This window comes from Melospiza melodia, chromosome 22 (genome assembly GCF_035770615.1).
Source record: "Melospiza melodia melodia isolate bMelMel2 chromosome 22, bMelMel2.pri, whole genome shotgun sequence".
Classification (NCBI taxonomy): domain Eukaryota; kingdom Metazoa; phylum Chordata; class Aves; order Passeriformes; family Passerellidae; genus Melospiza; species Melospiza melodia.
In genome coordinates, this window is record NC_086215.1 from 8,893,976 (window position 1) to 8,916,276 (window position 22,301).

General features: G+C 59.9%; 1 protein-coding gene across 1 annotated transcript; it reads right to left on the reverse strand.

Annotated features, from left to right (window-relative positions):
- Positions 1 to 1,008: 1,008 nt before the first annotated feature.
- On the reverse strand, positions 1,009 to 17,391 carry FIBCD1 (fibrinogen C domain containing 1). The gene is made up of 7 exons (XM_063174624.1): positions 17,272 to 17,391; positions 12,029 to 12,505; positions 10,717 to 10,876; positions 9,945 to 10,081; positions 5,274 to 5,370; positions 4,933 to 5,112; positions 1,009 to 3,569 (listed from the first exon to the last, which is right to left on the reverse strand). The coding sequence occupies exons 1-7, from the start codon at positions 17,341 to 17,343 to the stop codon at positions 3,310 to 3,312; spliced, it is 1,383 nt and encodes a 460-aa protein (XP_063030694.1). The 5' UTR covers positions 17,344 to 17,391; the 3' UTR covers positions 1,009 to 3,309.
- Between the last annotated feature and the right edge of the window lie 4,910 nt (positions 17,392 to 22,301).

Below are 22,301 nucleotides of genomic sequence, written 5' to 3' on the forward strand. Positions count from 1 at the left end.
AACACTGCTGCTGTCTGCTGCCTCATCTGGAGAGCGGCTGGGAGCTGGCCTTGTGTCCCTGGCAGCTGTCAGGGGTGCTGCAGGGGTGGAGGGTCTCATCTGGGGTACAAGTGTGGCCCCTTCATATGGCTGGTGTGTCCTGTGTGCAGCTCTTGGGGGTCCCACCCATCTGTTTGTGTGCACAGGCACCACTGGAGACCCCAAACCTGCCCAGGGCCCGGCCCCACATGGACATGACCAAGTGCTCCCACCCTCCCTGGTGAGCACACACAGCCACAGTGCTGGAACATGGTCCCCAAGGCACCCTGCTGTCCCCTCCAGGTGTGTCCTGGCTGTGGCAGTGGAACTGGAGTGGGCAGCAGGGAGGGACTGGGGCATTGCTCGGTGCTCTGTCCATCAGAGCAGGTCCCCGTGGCACAGACACTGCCACCCTGACAGTGCCAAGGCCACCCCAATGTCCTGCAGGGCCTTGGTTTGGGCTGGAGCTCTGGGGAGCCTCCTCAGACCCTGGGTGTCCCAGCTCTTGTTGTGCAGATTGGTTTTGGTGTGGTGGAACAGACATGTCCCCGTGGCACAGACACTGCCACCCTCCCAGCCCCTGTCCCAGGGCCACCCCAATGTCCTGCAGGGCCTTGGTTTGGGCTGGAGCTCTGGGGAGCCTCCTGAGCCCCTGGGTGTCCCAGCTCCTGTTTTGCAGGGTGGTTTTGGTGTGGTGGCACAGACATGTCCCCGTGGCACAGACACTGCCACCCCCAGGTCCTGCAGGGCCTTGGTTTGGGCTGGAGCCCTGGAAGCCTCCTGAGCCCCTGGGTGTCCCAGCTCTTGTTTTTCAGGGTGGTTTTGGTGTGGTGGCCAAGTCCCCAGGGATGCTGTGCCATGAGCCTGGCATGGTGAAGGATCCATCCCCCGGCACAGCGAGGAGCTGCAGGGATTCAGTGCCACTCCCTCTGCTGTCCCTCTGGCCGTGTCCCCGCGCTGTCACAGCTGTCACACGGTGAGTAACGATGAGATCCTTTTATTAAGGAGTTTAGAAAGTCCACATGTACAGCTTTGGACACACTCACACACGACCTAGACTTCACAGCACTGCTACACACCACGGCCTGGCCCAGGGCTGCTCTGGAAGGTCCACGGCCACATCCCAGCCCCACGGTCACCCCTGCCCACCCCTTCCCAGGGAGGTGTCACCACAGATGGGTTTAACCTAATCCAGGGCCATGGAGCAATGCTTGAGCTCTTGGGAATAATCCTGGGAAATCCTGCGTCTTGGCATGGATTAAAAACCTCTCGTGCAAGTCAAAACAAATCTCTGGGGGGTCCTGGGTGACACAGGCGGTTACACAAGGATGTGCTACCAACAAACCAACGTACAACATTCCCTCCCTGGCATGACCAGGGGAGGGGTCTGGGGGGGGATGAGCCTTCCCACCCAGCACATGGTTCCATGTGCATTCCTGCCCAAAGCATCAGAAAACCCAGCCACAGCTAACCCACCGAAATAACTGATCGAAAAGTAAAGATGGGTGCAGGCAGGACTTTTCCAGAAAGGTCCAGTGGAATGCAGGAAGCTCCTTGGAAGCTGTCAGGGCTCCTGCTGTTGTGCTGAGAAATGCCACTGCTGGGTTCCCCCAGTGCCCATCGTTCTGGGCATGGATGGAGTGCTCAGAGCTGAGTGCCCTTCGCTCAGAGCTCTCCCTGCCCTGAGGGCTCTGCAGGATCTCTCTGGCAGAGTAAAAGCTGTGGTGATCCCAGTGCATGGTTTGTCTGTTTCTCTGTCAGGGCAGACAGACAGACACTCACCCAGTGGGTGAGAGATCTTGTCCAGCACAAGATCTGAGGTGGGGAAGGCTTAAAAAAAAAGGAAATTCACAGAGGGAAGTACAAACCTGGCACAGTTGGGAAGCTGAGCCTTTGATCTCCCCGTGCTTTAAGCTCCCCTGGAAATGGAGACAGGGGGAGTTTTCCTCCCCTCCTCAGTCCATCTGTCTGTCTGATGCTGTTTCTTGGGGCAGGGCTCTGCTGTAGCACAGGCAGAGAATGCTGTAAAGGGTGGCAGGGCTCTGTCTGTCCCCTCCCCTCTCGGTCCAGAGTCTGATCACATTTGGTTCTCAGTTTTTTTGGACAAAATCCCCCATTTGAGTCCTTCCAGGGAGCCAGCAGGAGACATCAGTCCCACGGCAGCTCCTGCCTGGGCTGGCTGGTGCTGCTGCCCAGTTATCAGGGCCCTGCAGATGCTAAGCCCCACTCGGGGCTCCTCTTTTGCAAAACCTTAACAGGATTTGAGGAAATGAAAGGCTTTGGATATCTGCAGGTGCCCAGCCAGTGCCACAGCTCAGAGTGCAGTGTCCAGGCCAGCAGTGAGCAGAGGGGGCTCACTGGGAGATGGGGCTGAGCCGCCCCAAGGGTCTGGGGAAAGGTCACAGCCTTTGCATGGTGAAAGTCTGATGTGAATCCAGTGGGTCTGGTTGGGAGGGAGGGGCTGTGAACTGCAGGCAGAGCTGTGTTGGGAAGTGAGCCTTCCTCGCCTCCTCCTCTTCCTTGCTGTGCTCCCTGTTTGCCCAGCACTGCCAAAGCAGCTCTGTGCTGAGCTCGGTTCTGGGTGTGCGTCCTTGCAGCGCTGCTCTGGCTCTCTTTGGGGTGTCCTGGCCAGCTGGGGGGCTCCAGGAGCCAGGACAGGGACAGTGGGGAGTAAGGAGCTGGTGGTTGTCCCTCCCCAGCCGCGCTGCTCCTGCAGGGGCAGGGGAGAGCGTTCTGCAGCCCAAGGAGGAGTTGCTGGCACGTCAGGCTTCCCCAGCTGAGCCTCCCCATCACCAGTAGCACCATGGGGGAGCTGGAGCAGCCTCATCCCAGTCCTGTGGGTTTGGGGGGCTGGGGTTCCCCATGACAATGCCCCCAGCCCTTTGCCAGCTTGGTGAGCCCACTGCCAGGTGTCAGTGCCCAGGGCAGAGGTGACCAGAGGTGCTCAGCCTGCCTGGGCTGCTGCATCCCTCCCTCCTCCATCCTTTCCTTCCTGCTGGGCACCTCTGCCCAAACACCTGCATCCTCTGTGCCCCAGCCAGGAGCACAGGCCGTGGGTCACACTCTGGCCAGGACACCTGGTCGTGGCAGTGGGAAGCTAAACTCTGACAACACCTCTGGGTGCCCAGGAGCCAAAGTCACCCTCAGTGGCAGCAGATGCTCCCCAGGAGCCCCTCAGAGGTGGGCAAGCCCTCGGAGAGGATGAGGAGGGTGGCAGCTGAGGGAGTGGGTCTGCAGGGAGCTGGGGAGGGGCAGGGGAGCGGGCACGGTGTGGGGGGCAGATGCCATCAGCTAATTCTCCTCGCGGATGGGCCGGATCTTCATCTCGGTGAACTTGAGCGAGTACTGCCAGCCGGTCCAGGAGGACCACTCGATGCCGTCGGCGTAGGAGCTGTGGTGGCCGCGCAGGTACTGCCCGTTCAGGTTGGACGTGTGGCAGTTGCGGTACCACCAGGCGCCGTGGTAGAAGGAGGCGCAGTTGTTCTCCGAGTGGTCGTTGTCCAGGTCCTTGGTGGTGAACTTCATCCCGTTGTGCTTCAGGAAGGAGTCACCTGTGCCGGGGGAAAGGAGTCCTGATGGGCACCTCCTGCTCCTCCAGCAGATCCCCGACCTCACCCACCCCCAGCTCCCCAAAGCCACAGGGATGCAGCCGGTGCCGCTGCCAAGGGACGCTGGAACACCCCAGCAAGGGGGTTTGATGGCTGTGTGTCACAGACGTTTTATGGAAATTTTTTTTTCTCCTGAGAAGCCTCAGGAGTAAAATATAAACAACAATTATCTCTTGCTGTGCAATGCAACAGGTGGATATTTGATTAGTCTCATGTAGTTGTTTCTAATTAATGGCCAATCACAGTCCAGCTGTATTGGACTGTCTGGTCAGTCACAAGATTTTATTATCATTCCATTTTAATTCCTTTTCTGTTCTGTCCAAGCCTTCTGATGAAATCCTTTCTTCTATTCTTTTAGTATAGTTTTAATATAATATATATCACTATATATTATAAATAATATAATATTTATATTTTGCATAATAAAAAATATATTTATACTATATAAATATAAATTATATATAAAATATATAATTTTACATTACATTATATATTTATATATTTATATTTTATATTAAATTATGTATTTATGTTTATAAATTTATAATATTTATATTAAAATATAGTTATGTACAAATATATAAGTTTATTTATATAGAAATATCTATTTCTATATAAATATTTTAATATAATATAATATTTTAATATATTATATTTTTAATATATATAATTATATATATAATTATATATATTTTATATATAATATATATATTATATATATTATTATTATATATAAAAATATATATGGTTATAGATATATTATATATATTATAATTATATATATGATATATATAATATATATGATTTAATACATATAATTATATATACTATATAAATATATATATGCTTTTAATATAATATTATATTTTAATATTATATTTATATTAAAATATAGTTATGTATAAATATTATATAAATTTATTTATATAAAAATATCTATTTCTACATTATTTATATATAATAATATATATGAATAATACATATTATTTATATATTAATATTATTTATATATAGATACTATTTGTATATAAAATAGAATATATTTTTATATAAATATAAATAATATTTATTTTAATAAAACAATATATTAGCCTTATATATGAATATTATTTATATATAGATACTATTTGTATATAAAATAGAATATATATTTTTAATATAAATATAAATAATATTTATTTTAATAAAACAATATATTAGCCTTATGAAACATTGAGTTAGATCCTTGTCTCTTCCCTCTTCCTAATTCCCCTGTGAACACCACCACAGCTGTGGACCCCCTCCACCCATGGGAGATGTGCCCCACCTGCAGTCCCTGAGTAGTCGGCGATGCTGATGGGGTACCCGTCCTCCTCGGGGTCCACGGAGAAGAGCCCCACCCCGAAGCTGCCGTAGTGGGCGAAGGCGGTGCCGTTGTCGAAGTCCTCCAGGTCGATGCGGAGCTCGTAGCTGCCCTGCACCGTCAGCAGGTGGATCCTCTTGAGCCCTGGCAGAGGCAAAGGGGTGAGTGTGGGGATGGCGTGCCCAGGGCTGCAGCCCCCCCTCCCTCCCAGCCCACGGGTGGGGGTCTCGGCGTCCCCTCCATCACAAAGGAACCCCGGAGCTGCCCAGGCTCTGCCAGGAGCCAGCAGTGCCAGCCCCACGCACCCAGCCAGTGCTCCCCTGTCAGCTTCCCAAAGCCGTCCCGGTAGGCTTCCCAGCCGCGGAAAAAGTTCACGGAGCCGTCCTCCCGCCGCTGGAACACCTGGGGACACACAAAGGGCATCAGCTGTGGGGCTGCTCCCAGCCTGTGGGACCCCTCTGCTCCCCGCCCTGCTGCCCACCCCTGTTTAATTAGCGGCACAAATTAAGCCCTGTTGGCTCAGTGATTGCACCGGGGATGAGCTCCCCGGGGAAATGCTCCATCCCAGCGGTGGGTGAGTCCGTTCAGGCAAAACCCTTCCCACGATCCTCTGTCTGGAAATGTGAGCAGAGCTCGGGAAACCTGAGTTCTTTGGAAACCTGAAGTTCCTTGGGAAGCTGTGGGTGAACCTGAAGTTCCTTGGGAAGTCTGTGGTGCCCCTGGGGTGATGGACACCCTGCAGGCTGCCCCTGCCCAGGGGAGCAGGGACACAGAGGGCACAACCCAAGCTCTGTCCTGCAGCACAGGGTGCCCACGTTGCTGTGAGCCCTCCTGCCAACAGTGGGTGCCCAGAACTGTGCAAAAACCCAGCGGGGCTGATTTCCTCCTCCTGGATCTCCTTGCTCTCCTGGGCAGGCACCCCATTATAAAACATCATCTCTCTGACAGCCTCATTAATCTCCCAGAGAAATTAGCTGTGAAGCACTGCCTGCCCTGAGCCCTGCAGAGCCCCCAGATCCCAGGCAGATCCAGGGCTCAATGCAGCTTTGCTCAGAGCCTTTCCCTTTCCCTCTCCCATCTGCTCACCAGCCCGTGTGCCCTGTGTGTTCCATCCCCTTTTATCCATACTTTTGGGTTTGATTTATTGACAGCGATCCAGAAAATGCTGCTTCATGCCCGACCATTTGAACTTAATTAAGCCTCCAGCCCTGGATTAATTGCATTAAAGTTGGCTGAGCAAGCCTGCCCCATTGCCACCGAGCTCTGTGCTCCCGAGGCCGTGCTGGGGACAGCTGGGACACTTGGTGGCTTGGGCAGAGCCCTGCCAGGGGCCAGAGCACCCCATCTTCAGAGCTGCCCAGCTGAGCTTCCAGGACTGGGGAATGTGGATGAGCCCTGGAGTTGGGGGAAGCCACTCTCCTTTGCTTCCCCTTGCTGCTCCTGCCCTCCCATACAGGTTTTTCACCCTGGCACACAAAGCAGAACCCCCTTGTGAAGCTCTCAGTGTTTCCCCTTCCCCAGATGGGCGTTTTTGGGGCTGGCTGAGGCTCTGGCACAGCTCTGATCCTGCTGTACTTACCTTCTAGAATTAGAGCCTTAATTTTTATCCCCGCGTTGAGCACTTGAGAAGCTGTGGTTAAGCCCATTTAAAGGGGCTTTCTTCAGCCTTGCTGGGAAAGGGGGACAGCGTGGCTGGACAGGGGCCTGAAGCTGCTTTTCCCCAGCCACCACCAGCTCCGTGGCTGGCGTGGGGAAGGCAGTGGCTGCAGCACCAGTGCTCCCTCCTAATCGGCTTTGAGCCACGGCTCTAAATAGGCCAATTGCCTGAGTGGTGCCCAGGGAAGCGTGTGGGACAGGGCTCTGCTGCCTGAGCCTTGGCACAGCTCAGGAATCATCCCAGGAGAGGCCTCAGTGCCTCTCAGCCCACCAGACTCAGCCCCAAAGGGGTTTGAAACCAGGTTTGTTGCTGGTGAGTGCTGCAGTCCCTGTGTCCTGCTCCATCCTCACCATCTCTCATGCACAATCCCTTCTGTGCCTCTTTTTGCACCCTCCAGGTGCAGGCAGGGCTGTGGGAACCTCCTGATCACCCTCTGTGGGTGCTGGGGATGTTGGGTGCACCAGTGACCTGCAGGCTCATCGTGTTCCAGCCCTGCCTCGCTGCTCTTTCCCTCCTCATCAAATATGCATCACCCCCCTCTTAAGCAAAAAGGATTTCCCTCCCTTCTTTAAAGGCAAGGCTGAAATATTTATCTCCCTCGTTCTCTGCCTCCCCCAGTTGCCCCTGTGGGGCAGGGACAGGCTCCTGCAAAGACACAAACCCAGAAAAATGGGTTGAAAGCAGTGAAAAGTGGGAGCACCAGCCTGTGCCTGCCACTGGCAGCTTCCTCTCCCTCAGCTCCACCAAACTCCTGCTGGGCTTGAAGCTCCCAGTGTGGGGACATCACCAGCACAGAGCTCAGGCTCCTGGTCCAGTTTTGGCAGCCATGGCACAGAGCCCGGGGTGTTCTCTGAGCCCTGTCATAGCAGGGAGACCCAAAGAAAGCCAGGGAGAAGCTCTGGGCAGTGCAGAGCCAGGCCCCAGGATGTGCCAGTGCCTTGGGACAGCTGTGAACACCAGAGCTGGCGGCTCTGCCCTCCCAGGAGCTGCTCCTGCCTGGCCCTGCCAGCAGAATTGTCTTGTCCCGTTTGTGGTGGCACATAAACCACATCCTTGGAAACAGAACGCGTTTCTGTGGCTCCTCTCAGCCCTGCCTGTGTTTTACCCCAGCCCAGTGGCAATGCCCAGCCCCATCCCTGTCCAGGACCCCTCTCCAGGCTGCTGAGGATGTCCCCAGCACAGAGGATACCCCTGCAACTGGAAGCTGTCACCTGATGTCACCACAGCCCTTGTGCTGCTGGCACAGCCTTTTCTCCTGCTTTCTTTGGCTCTCCAACGTTTCCCAGCGCTCACAGCACCTGAGGTGATGCTGAGGAGCTGAGGTGCTGATCCAGGGGATTTTGCCCCAAATGAGGAGCAATGGAGACTCAGGGGCACTGGGAGGAGCGTGGGACATTAGCAAAGACACTCTGAAGACATCATGTGAAAAGGACACTTTTTGAGCCCTGCTGAGCTCCCTGGACCTCCACCGTGCCATCATCACTTCGAGAAAGAGCCAGAGATGAGTGTGAGGGGCAGAGCTGGGCTGGGCAGCCCCAGGGCAGCCACTGCAGCCCCAGGCAGTGCTGGGCACAGGGCATGGGTGGCACTGACCCAGAGCCACGTCCCCAGCAGCACAAACGTGGCCCTGCTGCTGCTGGGCAGGACCAAGGGGGGACAAAACCCCCAGGATGGGGACAAGGAGCCAGCAAGACCCTGCAGAGCAGGCTCTGGGGACAGGGAGGTCCTGAGCTCTGGCCCTGGCCTCTGAGCTGCCCAGGCAGCCTAAAGCTGAGCTCAGCAGCTCCCAGGCTCCCGAGTCAAAATTGATTCAGCTGCTGCCATCGCTTCCACCCACCCACCGACATGCAAATGAGCCCAAATGTCAGGAGAAATCATTCCAGAGGTGAAGGGAAGGGAAGGGAAGGGAAGGGAAGGGAAGGGAAGGGAAGGGAAGGGAAGGGAAGGGAAGGGAAGGGAAGGGAAGGGAAGGGAAGGGAAGGGAAGGGAAGGGAATTTCCCAGGCTCTGCCCCACAGCACCCATCCATGCCATGGCTCACCTGGAGCCTGGATCAGGCAGTGCCCCCCAGCCCCCCAGAGCTGGCTGAGACCATCCCTGCACCCACGGCACTGGGGGCACATTTGGGACCCTCTGCTGCAGAGCACCCCCAGAACAGGAGCCTGGGGTGGGCACCCTCAGCCCAGCCCTGGCTGTCTCTGGGGTCCTGCTTTGGCTCCTGGTCCCACCAGGGCAGGGCAGAGCTCTGTGGTGTCTGTGCCACTGCACTCCCAGGCTCAGAAACCCTTGCTGAGCCCCCTCCCCAGCCCAGCCAAGCCCTCCCGCCTGCAGCAGCTTTAAATAAGCCTCTGAGTGTCTCACTAATCACCTTGGGCTGCTCTTCAGGCTTGGCTGGGGCTGGCAGAGGCTGTGCAGGCTGTGCACGGGGTTTGCAAGGACCCTCTGCACCTTGGGGAGCCCGAAGGGTCCCCTCTCCCCTCTGTAATCCCCCCAGAGCTGAGGTCCTGGCTGTGCTGTGCCTCAGTTTCCCCACCGGAGCTGTGGTACCACCCTGGTACCCACCACAGGTCCCTCCTGCCCTGGGTGGGCTCTCAGCAGCCCCTGAGGGCAGGGGGGCTAAGCTCCCTGCTGGCCCTGCTCCAAGCTGCTTAGGGGGATCAGAGGGTGGGGATTTGTTTCCTAGAGCGCCCAGCTGGAGGGGTCCTGGCCCAGCATGTCCCCAGGGCAGAGGCTGCCTGGCGAGACCCCCAACACCTGCTGGCACCCCAAGTGATGCCCTCCAGGGCAGGGGGTGCTGCTGCTGACCCCCAGCTGCTCCCTGGGGCAGTGGCAGAGCCCTGTCCCCCCCATTGCTGTGATCACAGCCCGTCGCAGCCGCTGTGGCAGAGTGAATCGGACAGGGAGTGAATCAGCAGAGGTGCCCCAGGCAGCCCGGCCTTAAATGAGGCCAAATGTCCGGGTTTGGGGTCTGCCTGAGCCCCAGCACTGCCCCGATGGGGCAATGCACAGCCACATGGCCCATGGCACAGCCCAGCCCTGCTGAGAGGGACAAATCCCAGAGGTGGCACCAACTCCCTCCTGAACCCCTCCAGCCCCAGCCCAGCTCCCCAGGGCAGGCAGGCACAGGCTCCAGCTCAGGGCTCACCACTGGCTGCACAGCCAGCCCCCCTGGCATCACCTGTCCTTCCTGGTGACACCCCCAAGTGTCCCAGTGCCATCTCCCCCGCCCAGCAGGGCCAGCAGCGCCGTGTCCCCATGTCCCCGTGTCCCTGTGTCCCTGTGTCCCCGTGTCCCCAGCGGGGTGCTGGCAGCTCACTCACCGTCCAGCCGCCCCCGTCCGTGCTCATGTCACAGTAGACCTGGAAGCCATCGGGGTAGTGGGTGGGGAAGATGGAGTAAATCCCGTCCTCCTGCTGCCCACTCACGTAGATGTCAAAGCAGTCTCGGGGCCGGGAGCCTGCAGGGCGCCATCGGGGTGGGGTGGGGTGATGGGGAAAGCTGGTTAATTAATGGGCTAATTTAATGCCTTGCCATTTCTTCCAGGCTCCCAACCTTGCTTGCAGCTTGGCGCTGCTTTGCTCTCTTCCTCCCTTCTCCTCTCGGGGCGAGCAGTGCCAAGGGGGATGCCACCACCATGGGGCTCCTCAGCAGCTGGCAGGGACTGCCCTCGTGTCCCTGTGGGATGGCAAGGGCAAGCTGGCACCCAGATGGGGACAAGGGACAGCCAGTGCCCAGGGAGGCTGTGGGCACATGCTCCCAGCTCCAGGACAGGCTCCTCAGCTGCATCCCAACCCAAGGCTGAGGGACGTGACTGTGCACGGCCACCTTCCACACCCGATGGAGGTGAATGCTCTGCCTGGTCCCTGCTACCCTCTGTAGGAGCTTTGCAGGGGTGTGAAAGGGCTTTTGGGCTGGTTTATGGATGACTGGGAGCTGCAGATTGAGAACTCCCCCTCCCAGGACACCCCTTTCCCTCTCCCGCCTCCTGCACTGTATTAATCCCCTCTCCAGGGTGCTCTGCCCCATGCAGGGTGATTCCTCCCTGCCCCTAGCTTCCCCAGGCCCATCCCTGTCCCCAGGGGTGCCTCTCACCGTTGGAGCAGCCCCGGGGCCGGGCTCCCCTGGCCGGGGCTCGCTGCAGGTCAGCCTTGAGCCGGGGCCGGGCCCCGCCGCGCTCCCTCTGCAGCGAGTCCAGCGCATCGCTGACGGAGCTCACCAGCCGGGCCATGCTGCTCTGGCTCTCCGACAGCAGCTGCAGGCAGGGACACGGGGGGGGGACACAGAAATGGGGGTGAAATGGTTAAACCCCTTCCACATCCCTCCCTGCCCCCTGACTGCTGTGCTCAGCAATGCCAGGGTGTAAATCCCATAAAATATCTCTGTTGCTTTATCTCTTTATCTCTTGATTTTTGGGAGGGGTCAAGGTCCAGATAAGCACCTACTGCCCCCAGGAAGGAGAGCTCCCCAAACCTGGGTGCAGTGGTGCTGCAATCCCGTGGGATAAGGGGCATCTCTGGGCAAGGGCAGGATGACGGAGGCGGCAGGAATAGCCGTGTCCTGAGGCAGCCCCCAGCTCCTGTCATCCCCTGTGGTGACCCAGGCTGGGACAGGGACACGGGGTGGCTGTGGCAGAGCACCAGGATGGGAAGCAGCGAGAAACAAGCAGCTCTGGGCAGAGGGAGCTGAGTACCAGGAGGGTCAGGCATGGAGCCATGCCCTGGATCTTGCTGTGACACCTGGCAGAGCCCTGGCATACTCAGGTAAGCATTTCAACACAGCTCATTGGCTGGGAAATTTTGGGGACTGTAAAGAGGGGGAGCTGATTGCTGCATGAACTGCCCTTGGGAAGATTCTGTGGTGTGCTTTGCTCTGTCTGGAGCTCCCAAACTGAACCTGGAGCTGGGACACCCACAAGGTGGGAGGCTGCACACCAGGCTCACTGGCACTGGGGTGGTTTGGCAGGGAGACACTTCCACCTTCCAATTCCCAAGCCCTTACCGTCAACCTCAGCTCCTTCACCTGGAGCTCTCCCCTGGATGTTGAGGGCAGGAGCAGCCATGCCACAGGGATATTGGCACAGGGAATTCCACCCCCAGGGATGTTGCGGGGTTCAGTGGGTTAGGATAGGTGTGTTTGGTGGAAGGCTGGGCCTAGGCTGCTTAGAGTGAAGGCTGAGTAGAGGCTTAGGTGGAGGTAGGATATAAAGAAAATTGTAGGGTGGTAGTTTCTGTTATTCTGCTCATTCTAATGCACCTTGAATTCATTCGTACGCTAGTCCTAGGGTAAGGAGGAGGAGAAGTGAGGAGGTTCAGGTTGGGGTGGTGGTAGGGGATTGCAGCTGGGTGGCTCACGGTGGCAGGAGGAGTGGGGCCTGCCCTGCCTGGCACTGCCAGCCCCAGCTCACCTGGATGAGCCTGCCCTGCTCTCCCTGCAGGGCGCTCAGCTCCTGCCCCATGGCGCTGTGCCCCTTCTTGAGCCCGTCGCAGTCGGCGCGCAGCTGCGCGGCGTGGCTCAGCAGCTTGGCCACCTCGTCCGCCACCGTCACCAGCAGGGCCTTCTGCTGGCTCTTGGTGGCCTTGGCCTCGGCGTCGTGCTCGGTGAGGGCGTGCAGCAGGGAGCTCTGCAGGCCCTCCACGCGGCCCAGGGCGCCGGCGGCGCTGGGGCAGTTGGGGTCGATGAAGATGTTGATGCGGGAGCTGTCGGCCTTCTCGATGGTCACCAGCGCGTTGGCCTCCTCGGGGTTGGTGCTGATGACGGGGGGCGGCTCGGTGACGGGCGTGTGGTAGTGGTTCATGAAGAGGATGGCGCCGGTGACCGTCACGGCCAGGAGCACGGCCACCGAGAGCAGCACAGTGCACAGGATGTAGCCACAGCTCATCCTCTGTGGGCAGACACGGACACGCCATCAGCCCCATCCCCTCACCCCACAGGTGGGCTCTGAATGGGGTTTGGGGTCTGGCAATGGCTCTGAGGGAGGATGGGGACCCCAGGAGCCCTGCAGGGACATGGAGGCCATCAGCACTGCTCTATCCCTTCACAGGCAGGCTCTGCATGGGATTTGGGGTCTGGCAATGGCTCTGAGGGTGGGGACCCCAGGAGCCCTGCAGGGACATGGAGGCCATCAGCACTGCTCTATCCCTTCACAGGCAGGCTCTGCACGGGATTTGGGGTCTGGCAATGGCTGTGAGGGAGGGTGGAGACCCAGGGAGCCCTTCAGGGACACGGGTGAGCCGTGAGTGAGCAGAGCTGCCGAGCCCGCTGGGGAGCGGGCATGAAATAATAACGAGAGCAAGGCACGGCACCGCCCGCTCCCGTGGCATGTTTTATTTACAGCCCTGATCCTCGGCTGGAGCAGCCCTGGCTCCCCCGGAGATGTGGGGGGGGCTCCCTGCTGCCCTGGGCACAAATGTGGGGGGGAAATGGGAAAACACCTCGTGTCCCTCACAGTGGGATCACGGGGAGAGCAGTACTGGTGGCTGTGGGGCTGTGCTGGGGTCACTGAGTAATGTGGGGACCTGCTCTGCACAGGGCAGCTCCCATCTGTGGCAGGCAACTTATCTTCATCCCCTTCATCCTTCATCATTTCCTGCTGGAGGGGGCAGAGCTGCTCCCAAAGCCCTTGGATCAGTCCCAGAGCCTCCTGGCAAGGGAGAGTCGCTGTGGGAAAGGTCTCTGACCCCCCCAGCCCCTCTGGCAGCTCTGCTGCTGCTCAGAGCCACGGGCTCAGCCCCTGGCACCTGCTCCATGCCCACCAGGAGCCTTTTCTCCCTGCAGAGCCTCGAGTGCCAGCACAGTCGGAGCAGAGCAGGTGAGCTGCCACCCGATCCCATCGGCTCCCTGTCCCCTCCCCTGCTCATTACACCTGCAGGACAGAGGCTGTGATTTCCCCCTGACCCTGGCCACGGCTGTCACAAGGAATTGCAGGGCTGGCAGCAAACTGCAGATTCAGAGAGACAAAGACTACTTTGCCCAGAAACGAGGGGAAAATTGCTGCATCTGCAAAGATTTCCCAGGCCCTGTCCCCTCCCGTGCACATCTATCTGGAGTGACACCTTCCTTCAAGCACCCTTCATTTCATTCCCTCTCACGCAACCATTTGCATTAAGGTGACCCCACAGCAGCAGCAGGGTTGGCTGGGGGGCTGAGGGTCCCCTACCAGCCACAGGGTGGGCTCTGGGTTTCTGCCCCTCTCCATGGAGGGAGATCAAACAGCACTGGGCTGACTGGAAGCCACCTGCAGGGAGGACACAGCCCCAGGCTCAGCCCCTCGGCGCAGGTTAAAAGGAGATGTCAAAGGCAATAAGGGAAACTCTGGGCAAGCAGGGTCTTGAGGAGTTTGCTTGGTGTGTGTGTAGACACAGACCCCTGCTTGGGGGCACAGGGGACACCCAGGAGCAGCAGGATGGTGGCAGACAGAGGTGGCAGATGCCCATTGCTCACATCCTTAAATGGGCACCCAGGACCTGGGCTCAGCTGGGCCCCTCAGCACCCTGAAGCGACAGGAGGGGTGGCTGCTGACCAAAGGCCAGTGTCAGTGGGATCTACGGGGTGAGCAGGGACCCTGTCCCTGTGCTTGTCCTGGCTGTCACAGCACTCTCATCTCCAGGGCTTTGTGCCCTCCCATGCTGCTCCCCACAATGAGCCATGCCCAGCTCGAGGGGCACATGGAGGAGCTGCAGGGCACAACGTCCCCTCTGAGCAGTGAGAGCTCCCAAAACAGAGCCATGAGTGGATGAGGCTCCTCTTCCCACAGCCACACAAATCCCAGCCACCAAAACCTCACAGCTCTGCCTGGCTGTGCACCACACCAGGACCTGTATCCAGCTGTTTTCCAGCCCTCAAGGCCCACAGTCACTGTCCTCCCGCCAGCAGCAGGAACTGAGGCCAATCCCCTTCCAAAGGGATCCCCCCTGCTTGTGGCTGCAGGATCCTGAGTGGCAGCAGCCTCAGGAGTCCCACGGCGTTTTGCTGGCAGGTTGTGTTACCTGGCAACCTGCAGTGGGGAGAGGAGGCAAACCCAGCCAGTGGCACCAGCAGCACTCCAAACTGGGCTGGGGGGCCCCCCAAGCCCCTCCAGCACAGCAGCACTGCAGCAGCATGCCCAGCTGGGCAAGGGACCCTGCAGACACCCCCTGCCACTCACTCCTGCCTCACCATGAGCCAGCTCTCATCATCCATAGGGTTCCTGCTGTCTGTTCCACGGCCTCAAGCTCCTGGAGTTCTTGCCAAGACTTTTGGACAGCTGTAAGACACCCCCGTGCCCTGGTTATGTTCCCCTGGGGATATCCACTGGGCTGGATGTCCCAGTGTCTTGAAATCATCTTTCCTAAGGAGAGCAGAATCTGTGTGACTGAGTGGTGCCTGGGATGAGCAGATCTTCACTTGCTAACCTGCTCTGGAGCCTGGAGGGAGCCCCAGGCAGGATCCAAGGGATGGTTGTGTCCCTGGTGAGTTGGGCTCTCCATGCCCTGCCCTGGCACAGGATCTACACTTGGTCACCCATGGGTCCTTGGTGACCCAGCCACACTTCCTGAGCAGCTCTGGACCCCATCAGGAGCCTCAAATCAGCCCCCAGCCCACTCAGCCAGCCAGACTGGCCGTTCTGGGATGGAGACAAGCAGCACCAGCACTCCACACCTGTGGGAAGGGAAGGACACGAGCTGGCTTGTCCCCAGAGCAGCGGTGGCTGGTCCCTGGAGAGCATGGGTGGAGAGCAGGGGCAGCAGAGGCTGAGCTCTGCCCTGGGAGATGCTCTAAGATGAGGAGTCCCCTTTGCTCCTGCCACAATCCCTGCTGCTCTCCAGCCCAGCAGACGGAGGGATGGCAGGCAGCGTTCCTGCAGCCTGGCTGCTCTGCTCTGCCCCCAGGCTGTGCCCCGAGCCAGGGACGAACCAGAGCCTCTGTTCTGCTTCTCAGGTAAGTGAACACCGAGGTTTGCATCGCCCAGGCTCAGCTGCTGGTGTAACTTTAGTCCAGGTACCCGCACCTCCCTGCCGGGGTCCACCCAGCGCTGCAGGGTTCCCCAGCACGCACCCATCATTTATTCAGAGCTCAGTTTGCATCCTCGCTCTGCTCCCCCTCTCCGTCGCTGTCCTCCCTCGCTGCCCATCCCGCCCTGCCCGGCTCGGGGCTGCAGCCGCCTCCCCTCGCCCTGGCCGGGGCTGTGTCACCCCCGCGGGCACGGAGCGGCTGAACCGAACCCCGCTCCTGTTTTCCTGCTCTGCTCCGTCACCCAGAGCCCGCCTGCCACCGCTGCCTCGGCACGCCGCTCTCTGCGGATGGGGAGAGGAGAGAGCACGGGCAGGATGGCGAGCACCGAGCCGCTCTGTGGGTGAGCACGCTGGGCTGGGCTGGGTTCCACCGGAGCACGGCAAACTCCGAACATCCCTGAAACCCAGCGCGAACCACCCGGCCCCGCTGCCTTGCGGGACTGGATCCGTCCTGACCCTGCCCGGCTCGCCCTCGGGGGCACAAACCGGGGGGTGGCAGCTCCAGACGGGTGGCACGGCTCGAATCCCGGTGCACAGGGAGGGCTCTGCCAGGGAGGGGAGGGCAGGGCAGGCTGGTTTCTCTCTCGGGGGTCAGGGCTCTGCCAGGGAGGGGAGGGCAGGGCAGGCTGGTTTCTCTCTCGGGGGTCAGGGCTCTGCCAGGGAGGGGAGGGCAGGGCAGGCTGGTTTCTCTCTCGGGGGTCAGGGCTCTGCCGGGGCGCGCAGCCCCTCTCCACTGAGCTGCTGGCAGAAGGAGAATTCGGGCAGAAGCCCCTCTTGCCTTGCTGCGGGTGTCAGAGTGGCAGAGCTGGGGTCGAGCGTGTCGCCCCCCATGCTTGCCCAGCTCCTGGGTGCCGAGGAAGGGCAGCGCTGCCAGCTCTGGGTCCTTTCCCTTCACTCACAGGCTCGCTGGAGATTTGCTGTCCTGCAGCTCCTCGCAGACGCTTTTGCCCACACTCCGCACTCCTTCCTCCCACCCTGCCCGCGCTCAGCGCGCATCCGTGCCCGTGCCCATCCCTGTGCCTATCCTGGAACTGTCCAGGGCCGGGCTGGATGGGGGGTCGAGCAGCCTGCAAGGTGTCCCTGCCCGTGCCACGGGGGTCGGAACTGGGTAATCTTTAACATCCCTTCCGAGCCGAGCCACCCCGCGCCTGCCGGGCTCGCAGCCCGCTCGGCCGGGCTGTGGAGCTGCCACACGTGCAGCGGGGTGTGCAAACGGGCTCGGCACGTGCCGGATCCCCGCGTGTCACCGCGGGCTCTGCCGCCGCAGCGCCGGCCCCCCCAAACCCAGCGGGGGCCGGGAGCCCCCGAACCGGGAGGGGTGAGCCCGGCTGCAGCGCGGAGCTGAGATGCCAAATCCCCTTTAAAGGGTTTTATTTCAGCAGTTTAGAGCGGTTCGGCAGTGTGGTAGCCCCCGAGCATCGCACGCTGCCCCAACCCGGGGCAGCCCCGGGTTAATTAACCCGCAGGTTAATGAACGCATTAATTGGGAGGGGGGTGAGGAGGTGCAGCCCGGAGGGCTCCGCGCGGTGGGGACAGGGGACAGCTCGCCACGCTGGGGTGCGCCGGGAGAAAAGCTCGCTGGGGACACTGGGGGGCGGCTGGGACCCCCGGGCTGGGTGACCCCCACCCCCTGCCCCCCTTGCCCCCCGCCCCGTACCTGTGATTTCTCCTGCTGCCCATCCTCAAGTTGCGAGGCTCCTCCCACGGTTTTCCAACGCTCGTTCCCCATCGCGCCGCCAACTTCCAGCCCAAGTAAGTGCCCGGACCCCCACAAGCCCCCCCAAACCTCCTCTCCGGCGGCGCAGCCCCCAGCCCGCCCGCGCTGCCCGGCTGGCCGCGGCGGAGGACGGGCGGCGGCGGCGGCGGCGGCGGAGGAGGAGGAGGAGGAGGAGGGAGGGAGGAAGAGGAGGGAGGGAGGACACGGGCACGGACACGGGGGTGGATCTTCCCTCCCCGCCCGCCCCGACCCTCCCCGGGGCTCCCCCGGCCCCGCTCCGGGCACCCCGCCCGGTGATGCCCCGGGGGATCTCCCCGCCCCCCCCAGCACCGCCTGCCGCCCCCCGATCATTCCGGACCCGGACCTGAACCCCCCCTCCAGCCCCGGGCTCCGCGGCTGCCCAGATGTGGCAGCGCAGCTGGAGCAGCGGCAGCAGGTAAGGCGGGGTGTCAGCGGGATCGGGGGTGCTGCAGGGGCCCGGGGGGAGAGCGGGGGGTGCCCCCGGAACCCGCTCACCCCTTGCCGGAGAAACGCCCCCACATCCTCCGGCGGAACGCCCCGAGCTGGTGGGGCTCAGTCCCATGGGTGGGCAGGGATGGGCAGGGTGCCGGGCGGGGGGGCGGAGAGGGCGGCATTGGCATCGCCACCCCCCAAACCTTTGTGCCCGAGGGTGGCCGAAGTGCCGGGGGGCTCTCGGAGCAAATCCCAGCGCACTCTGCGGAGCCGGGGCCGGCGGGGCGAGGCACAGCCGCCCCCAGCCCCTGCAGGGTCGCAGCGGTGCCCGAAGCCCAGCGCTGCCAGCCCCGAGCCCTGCGTGCCAGGGCTCCCTCCCGGCCCCGTGTGCCGCCACTCCCGTGTGGATGTGGTTTTCCCTTCCCAGGGCTTTGCCGCACCTCCCGTAAATCTTTTATTTGCCACTTGTCTGACCTGCGGGCAGGAGCGTTGCTGAGAGGTTCAGAGGAGCAGCGTGAGAGCAGCGATGGCTCAGAGCTGCTTCAATCCGGCTGGGGGGAGGCTGAGCTCTCTCTCCAGGCTGAGAATCCCCTGGGAAACCTCCTGGGCAGCCCTGCAGCCCCTTGTCCTGCAGCATGGGGCGGTCCCCTGGGCACCCCCGAACCCCCCTGGGTCTGTCCTGGAGCTCAGCCCCAGTCGGGACCTGCAGCAGCTCCAATGTGGCTCCACTGGGGTGGGGGCTGCCTGTCTGTGGGGCAGGGGTGGCGCAGGGGTGGCAGTTTGCATATATGGGGAACAAGGGGTTCAAGCAGTTTGTCTCCAGGGCACACACCCTATTTTGGGAAGAGCTGGATGCGTGCTGGGCTGGCGAATATTCCCAAAGAGCTCTGTGGGGCAGGGAGGGGAGCGCAGGCTTTGCCTCAATCCTTCGGCTCTCTCTGTGTGTGTGTGGGGTGTGTGCACTGCGTCCCAGCCAGGTGCAAATCCTGCCTTTGGCTGCAGAGGTGTTTTGTGTGGATTTACCGGGCGATGCTCACTCGTGGCTGCCAGCCCAGCTCCTTCCCCATGGATGATTTTCAAGGACTTCCCTGTGCAGCTGAGCCCGGCCAGCCCGTGCCCCTGGCGCTCGGTGCGCCCGCACCAGCCGGGCTCGGCTCCTGGAGGCAGGAGGCGCTGCCCCCGGGAAGCTGTTTAAGCAGAACTCCAAACAATAAAAACTTATCATTAAAAAGAAATGCATCTTGGCTTCATGTGGCCTGGCAGCGCGGGGAGGAGTGATTCAGTGGCTTGTCAGCCCTGGGCGTTAGGCACGCCGAGCTGCACAACTGGACACTCTCCAAGTCCAGCAACTCATTTTCTGCAGATGGAGCCGGGACCGTGCAGCGGGGCTGACGCTTAATTTGCAATCCAACATACCTTGACATAGCCCACAGCCGGACTGCGGAGGCGGTGCAGGGTGGGATCTGGGATCCTGCTGGCCGGGCTGTGCGGGCAGGGCTGGCCCCTCGCAGCCCTGTCATGTGCGGGGTGTCCCCGCTGTCCCCTGGGAGGATGCAGGGTCCGGCTCGGTCCCACTGCTGTCTCCAATTGCCGGTCTCCAAGCCATGCGGTGAGTGGGAAGGAGATTGCCACCCTGGCAAAGGGTTTTGGGAGCTTGAGTGATGCTCAGGATGAGCCCTGCCCGGACCAGGGGCCAGCAGGGACAGTGGCCTGGCTCATCACCGCCTTACACTGAGCCGTGCCACCTCCTGTTACCTGTCACAGGGTCCGGCTGTAGGTGTGGAACTGGGGACATGGGAAGGGGCATCCATGCCAGCTGAGACCCACGGCCCCACAGGCCTGGACCCGGCTCCACAGGCTGTGTCGGGAGGGATTGGGCGCTCAGGGTGAGCCGTGTTTTGGGCACACGGCGGTGGCTGAGCACCGATGGGCACAGACCCTCCCCCGGGGCTGAGGAGGGGGCTCTGCCAGCAGCCCAGCCCGGATCGATCGGCATCGGAGAGGATGATTCATGTCTCAGGCAGTGGCCCGAGGGCAAAAGCAGGAGAGGTTTGATGTGAGGATGCCGGGAGGCTGCGGCTCCTGCGGGAGCCCTCCCGGAGCTGCTCTGCCCGCTCTGCTCCGGGGTCCCGGCTTGGCCTAGGGGAAGAAAACAGCTGAAGCAACACTGGATCAGACCCAAGCTCTAAACAGAGCCCTTTGAAACATTTCAGACACTCTCTCCTATGCTGTGGTCCAAGACAGCGAGCGGAGTTGCAGTGGGGATGTCGGGCAGAGGCTGGGCTGCGGTCAGCGCTGTGTCCCCGTGGGGACAGGACACGACAGAGGTGGCACTTCACCCTCCTTGTGCTCAGCCACACTCGGTGCTAGAGCTGGTGAGAGCAGCGATGACCCGTGGGTCCAGCCCAGAGAGGGGCATCAGGACTGTCCCAGACACGGTGCCAGGGCTGGGCTGGGGGACACCGAGCCCTCCCCAGGAACAGCGTGTGCTTTCCTTGGCAGGGAGCCGGGGGAGGCAGAGCCGTCGCTGCACACGCACGGCGTCAGACATCATCATCATATTAATAATGAAAGGGCAGCTCCTTCAAAGCTCTCCGTCCCCGCGCCGGCGAGAGCGCGGAATGCAGAGGAGCTGCGTGAGCCTCATCCCAAGCAGCCGAGGGAGAGCGCTGCGGTGCCCGGATGGTCCTTCGCTGGTCCTTCACCGGGCCACCGACCCGGAGTGACAAAAACCCTCCCTGGTCCCCGCTGGGGGCTCTCTCTGCTGGCAGTGTGGCTGCTGCGGGGGTCCCTGCACAGGAGCGGGGCAGCCCAGGGTGAGCTGGGCACAGCAGTGCCCTGTGCTGAGGCTGTGCAGGCTCCCCTGTGTGTCCCCAGCTCCTGTTCCAGCCCTGCTCTGTGCTGAGGCTGTTCAGGCTCCCCTGTCCCCCCCTTTTCAGCCCGTTTTGGCTGCCAGGGAAGGAGCCTCTCCCCCAGGGTGCCCCGTCCATCCCTGGGTGACACGGCAGGACACCGCTGGCTGTGTCAGGGCCTTTTTCTTCCACAGGGGGAATCGATGGCTCAGACAAGAGACAAACCACCCACAAAGAGCTCTCGGGCTGCAGCCCACATGGGGTCAGTAGCATCACTTCTGTTCTTGTCCCTGCAAGATATTTGGGTTTCCAAAACCCCTCCTTTAACAGCCCCATTTTGTCTAGAGCATCCCCCAGCCTGGCTGTACTTTGTGAGGGTCTCAGCAGGACCAGACCAGGGCTGAGCGTCTTTTCTCCTCTCTCCCCTCTGCCAAACCCGGTCATGCACTTTTGCCCCTCTTTGCTGCAGATGCCACGGTCTGGGGAGGAAAGACTGGAACCCTCTGTGCCAGGAGGAGATGGAGCACCCTGTGCTCACCCCATTCCCATCCCAATCCCACCCCATGCCCTTGTGCTCTCCCTGGCACCCCGAGTGTTTCAGAGGGTCCCACCCAGTGTCCCAGACGGGGGGGAGCTGCTCTGTCCCCCCCAGCTCTTCCTTCCCAGCCCTTTCTCAAGCTTTTTTTCCCCACTCCTCCCTCCAAACACAGCAAAAGCCCCAAATCCCCCGCAAATGAGAAACCTCTTTTTGTTCCTCTTTTCCCTTTGCTCTCTGCTACGGCAGAGTATTGATTGGAGCTGATGTGCTGTAATCTGCTGCTTCTCTGAAAAGTTGGCATCCCAGAGTCCCTGGAGGGGCCAGATCCTGCCCTGGCGTGGGCATTGCTCCTCTGCCAGGCTTGTGGATAGCAGGGAAGCTGCATCCATCCCATCCCATCCCATCCCATCCCATCCCATCCCATCCCATCCCATCCCATCCCATCCCATCCCATCCCATCCCATCCCATCCCATCCCATCCCATCCCATCCCATCCCATCCCATCCCATCCCATCCCATCCCATCTCTACACTGAGCAGCTGATGGGTGGGAAAAGGCTCTGGTTTGGAGCAGATCCAGGTCAGACCCCACTGGGATGGATATCCAGAGTGCTCCCCTGCCCATGGTGACAGGGGGGACATTGGTGCTGATGAGAGAGAGGGGCTGGCTGGGGAGTCCACAGGGATCTCCAGAAAGGAACAATTCATTTTCCTGACAGCCAAGGAGGGCTGTGGGCAGATAGGGCTGACCCCAGGCTGAGAGGGGCTCACTGTGGGGTGCAAGGATGTCTCTGTGGCCCTGGGCCCTGGCTGGAGACCCCCCTGTGCCCACCCAGCTCCGCCGTGCTGCCAATCCATCTGCACTTAATGATGGCAAATGGGCTGGAGAGCTGGAAAGTCAGGGGAAAGAAACCCAGCCAAAAATCACCAAAAAACACTGGGAAGATTTTAATTTAAAACCTTTTCCCACATGGAGAGCAGCAGCCTGGGCCATCTGGAGGAGCATATGCAGGTGAGGGGGGGGCAGTGGTGCCTCCTCCAGCTCCCCTTGCTCTCAGCATTCTCCACAAAGGGCTTTGGGCTGGTGAAAACTAACCTGGGGGGGACCTGGGTACCCCAGTCCCAAAC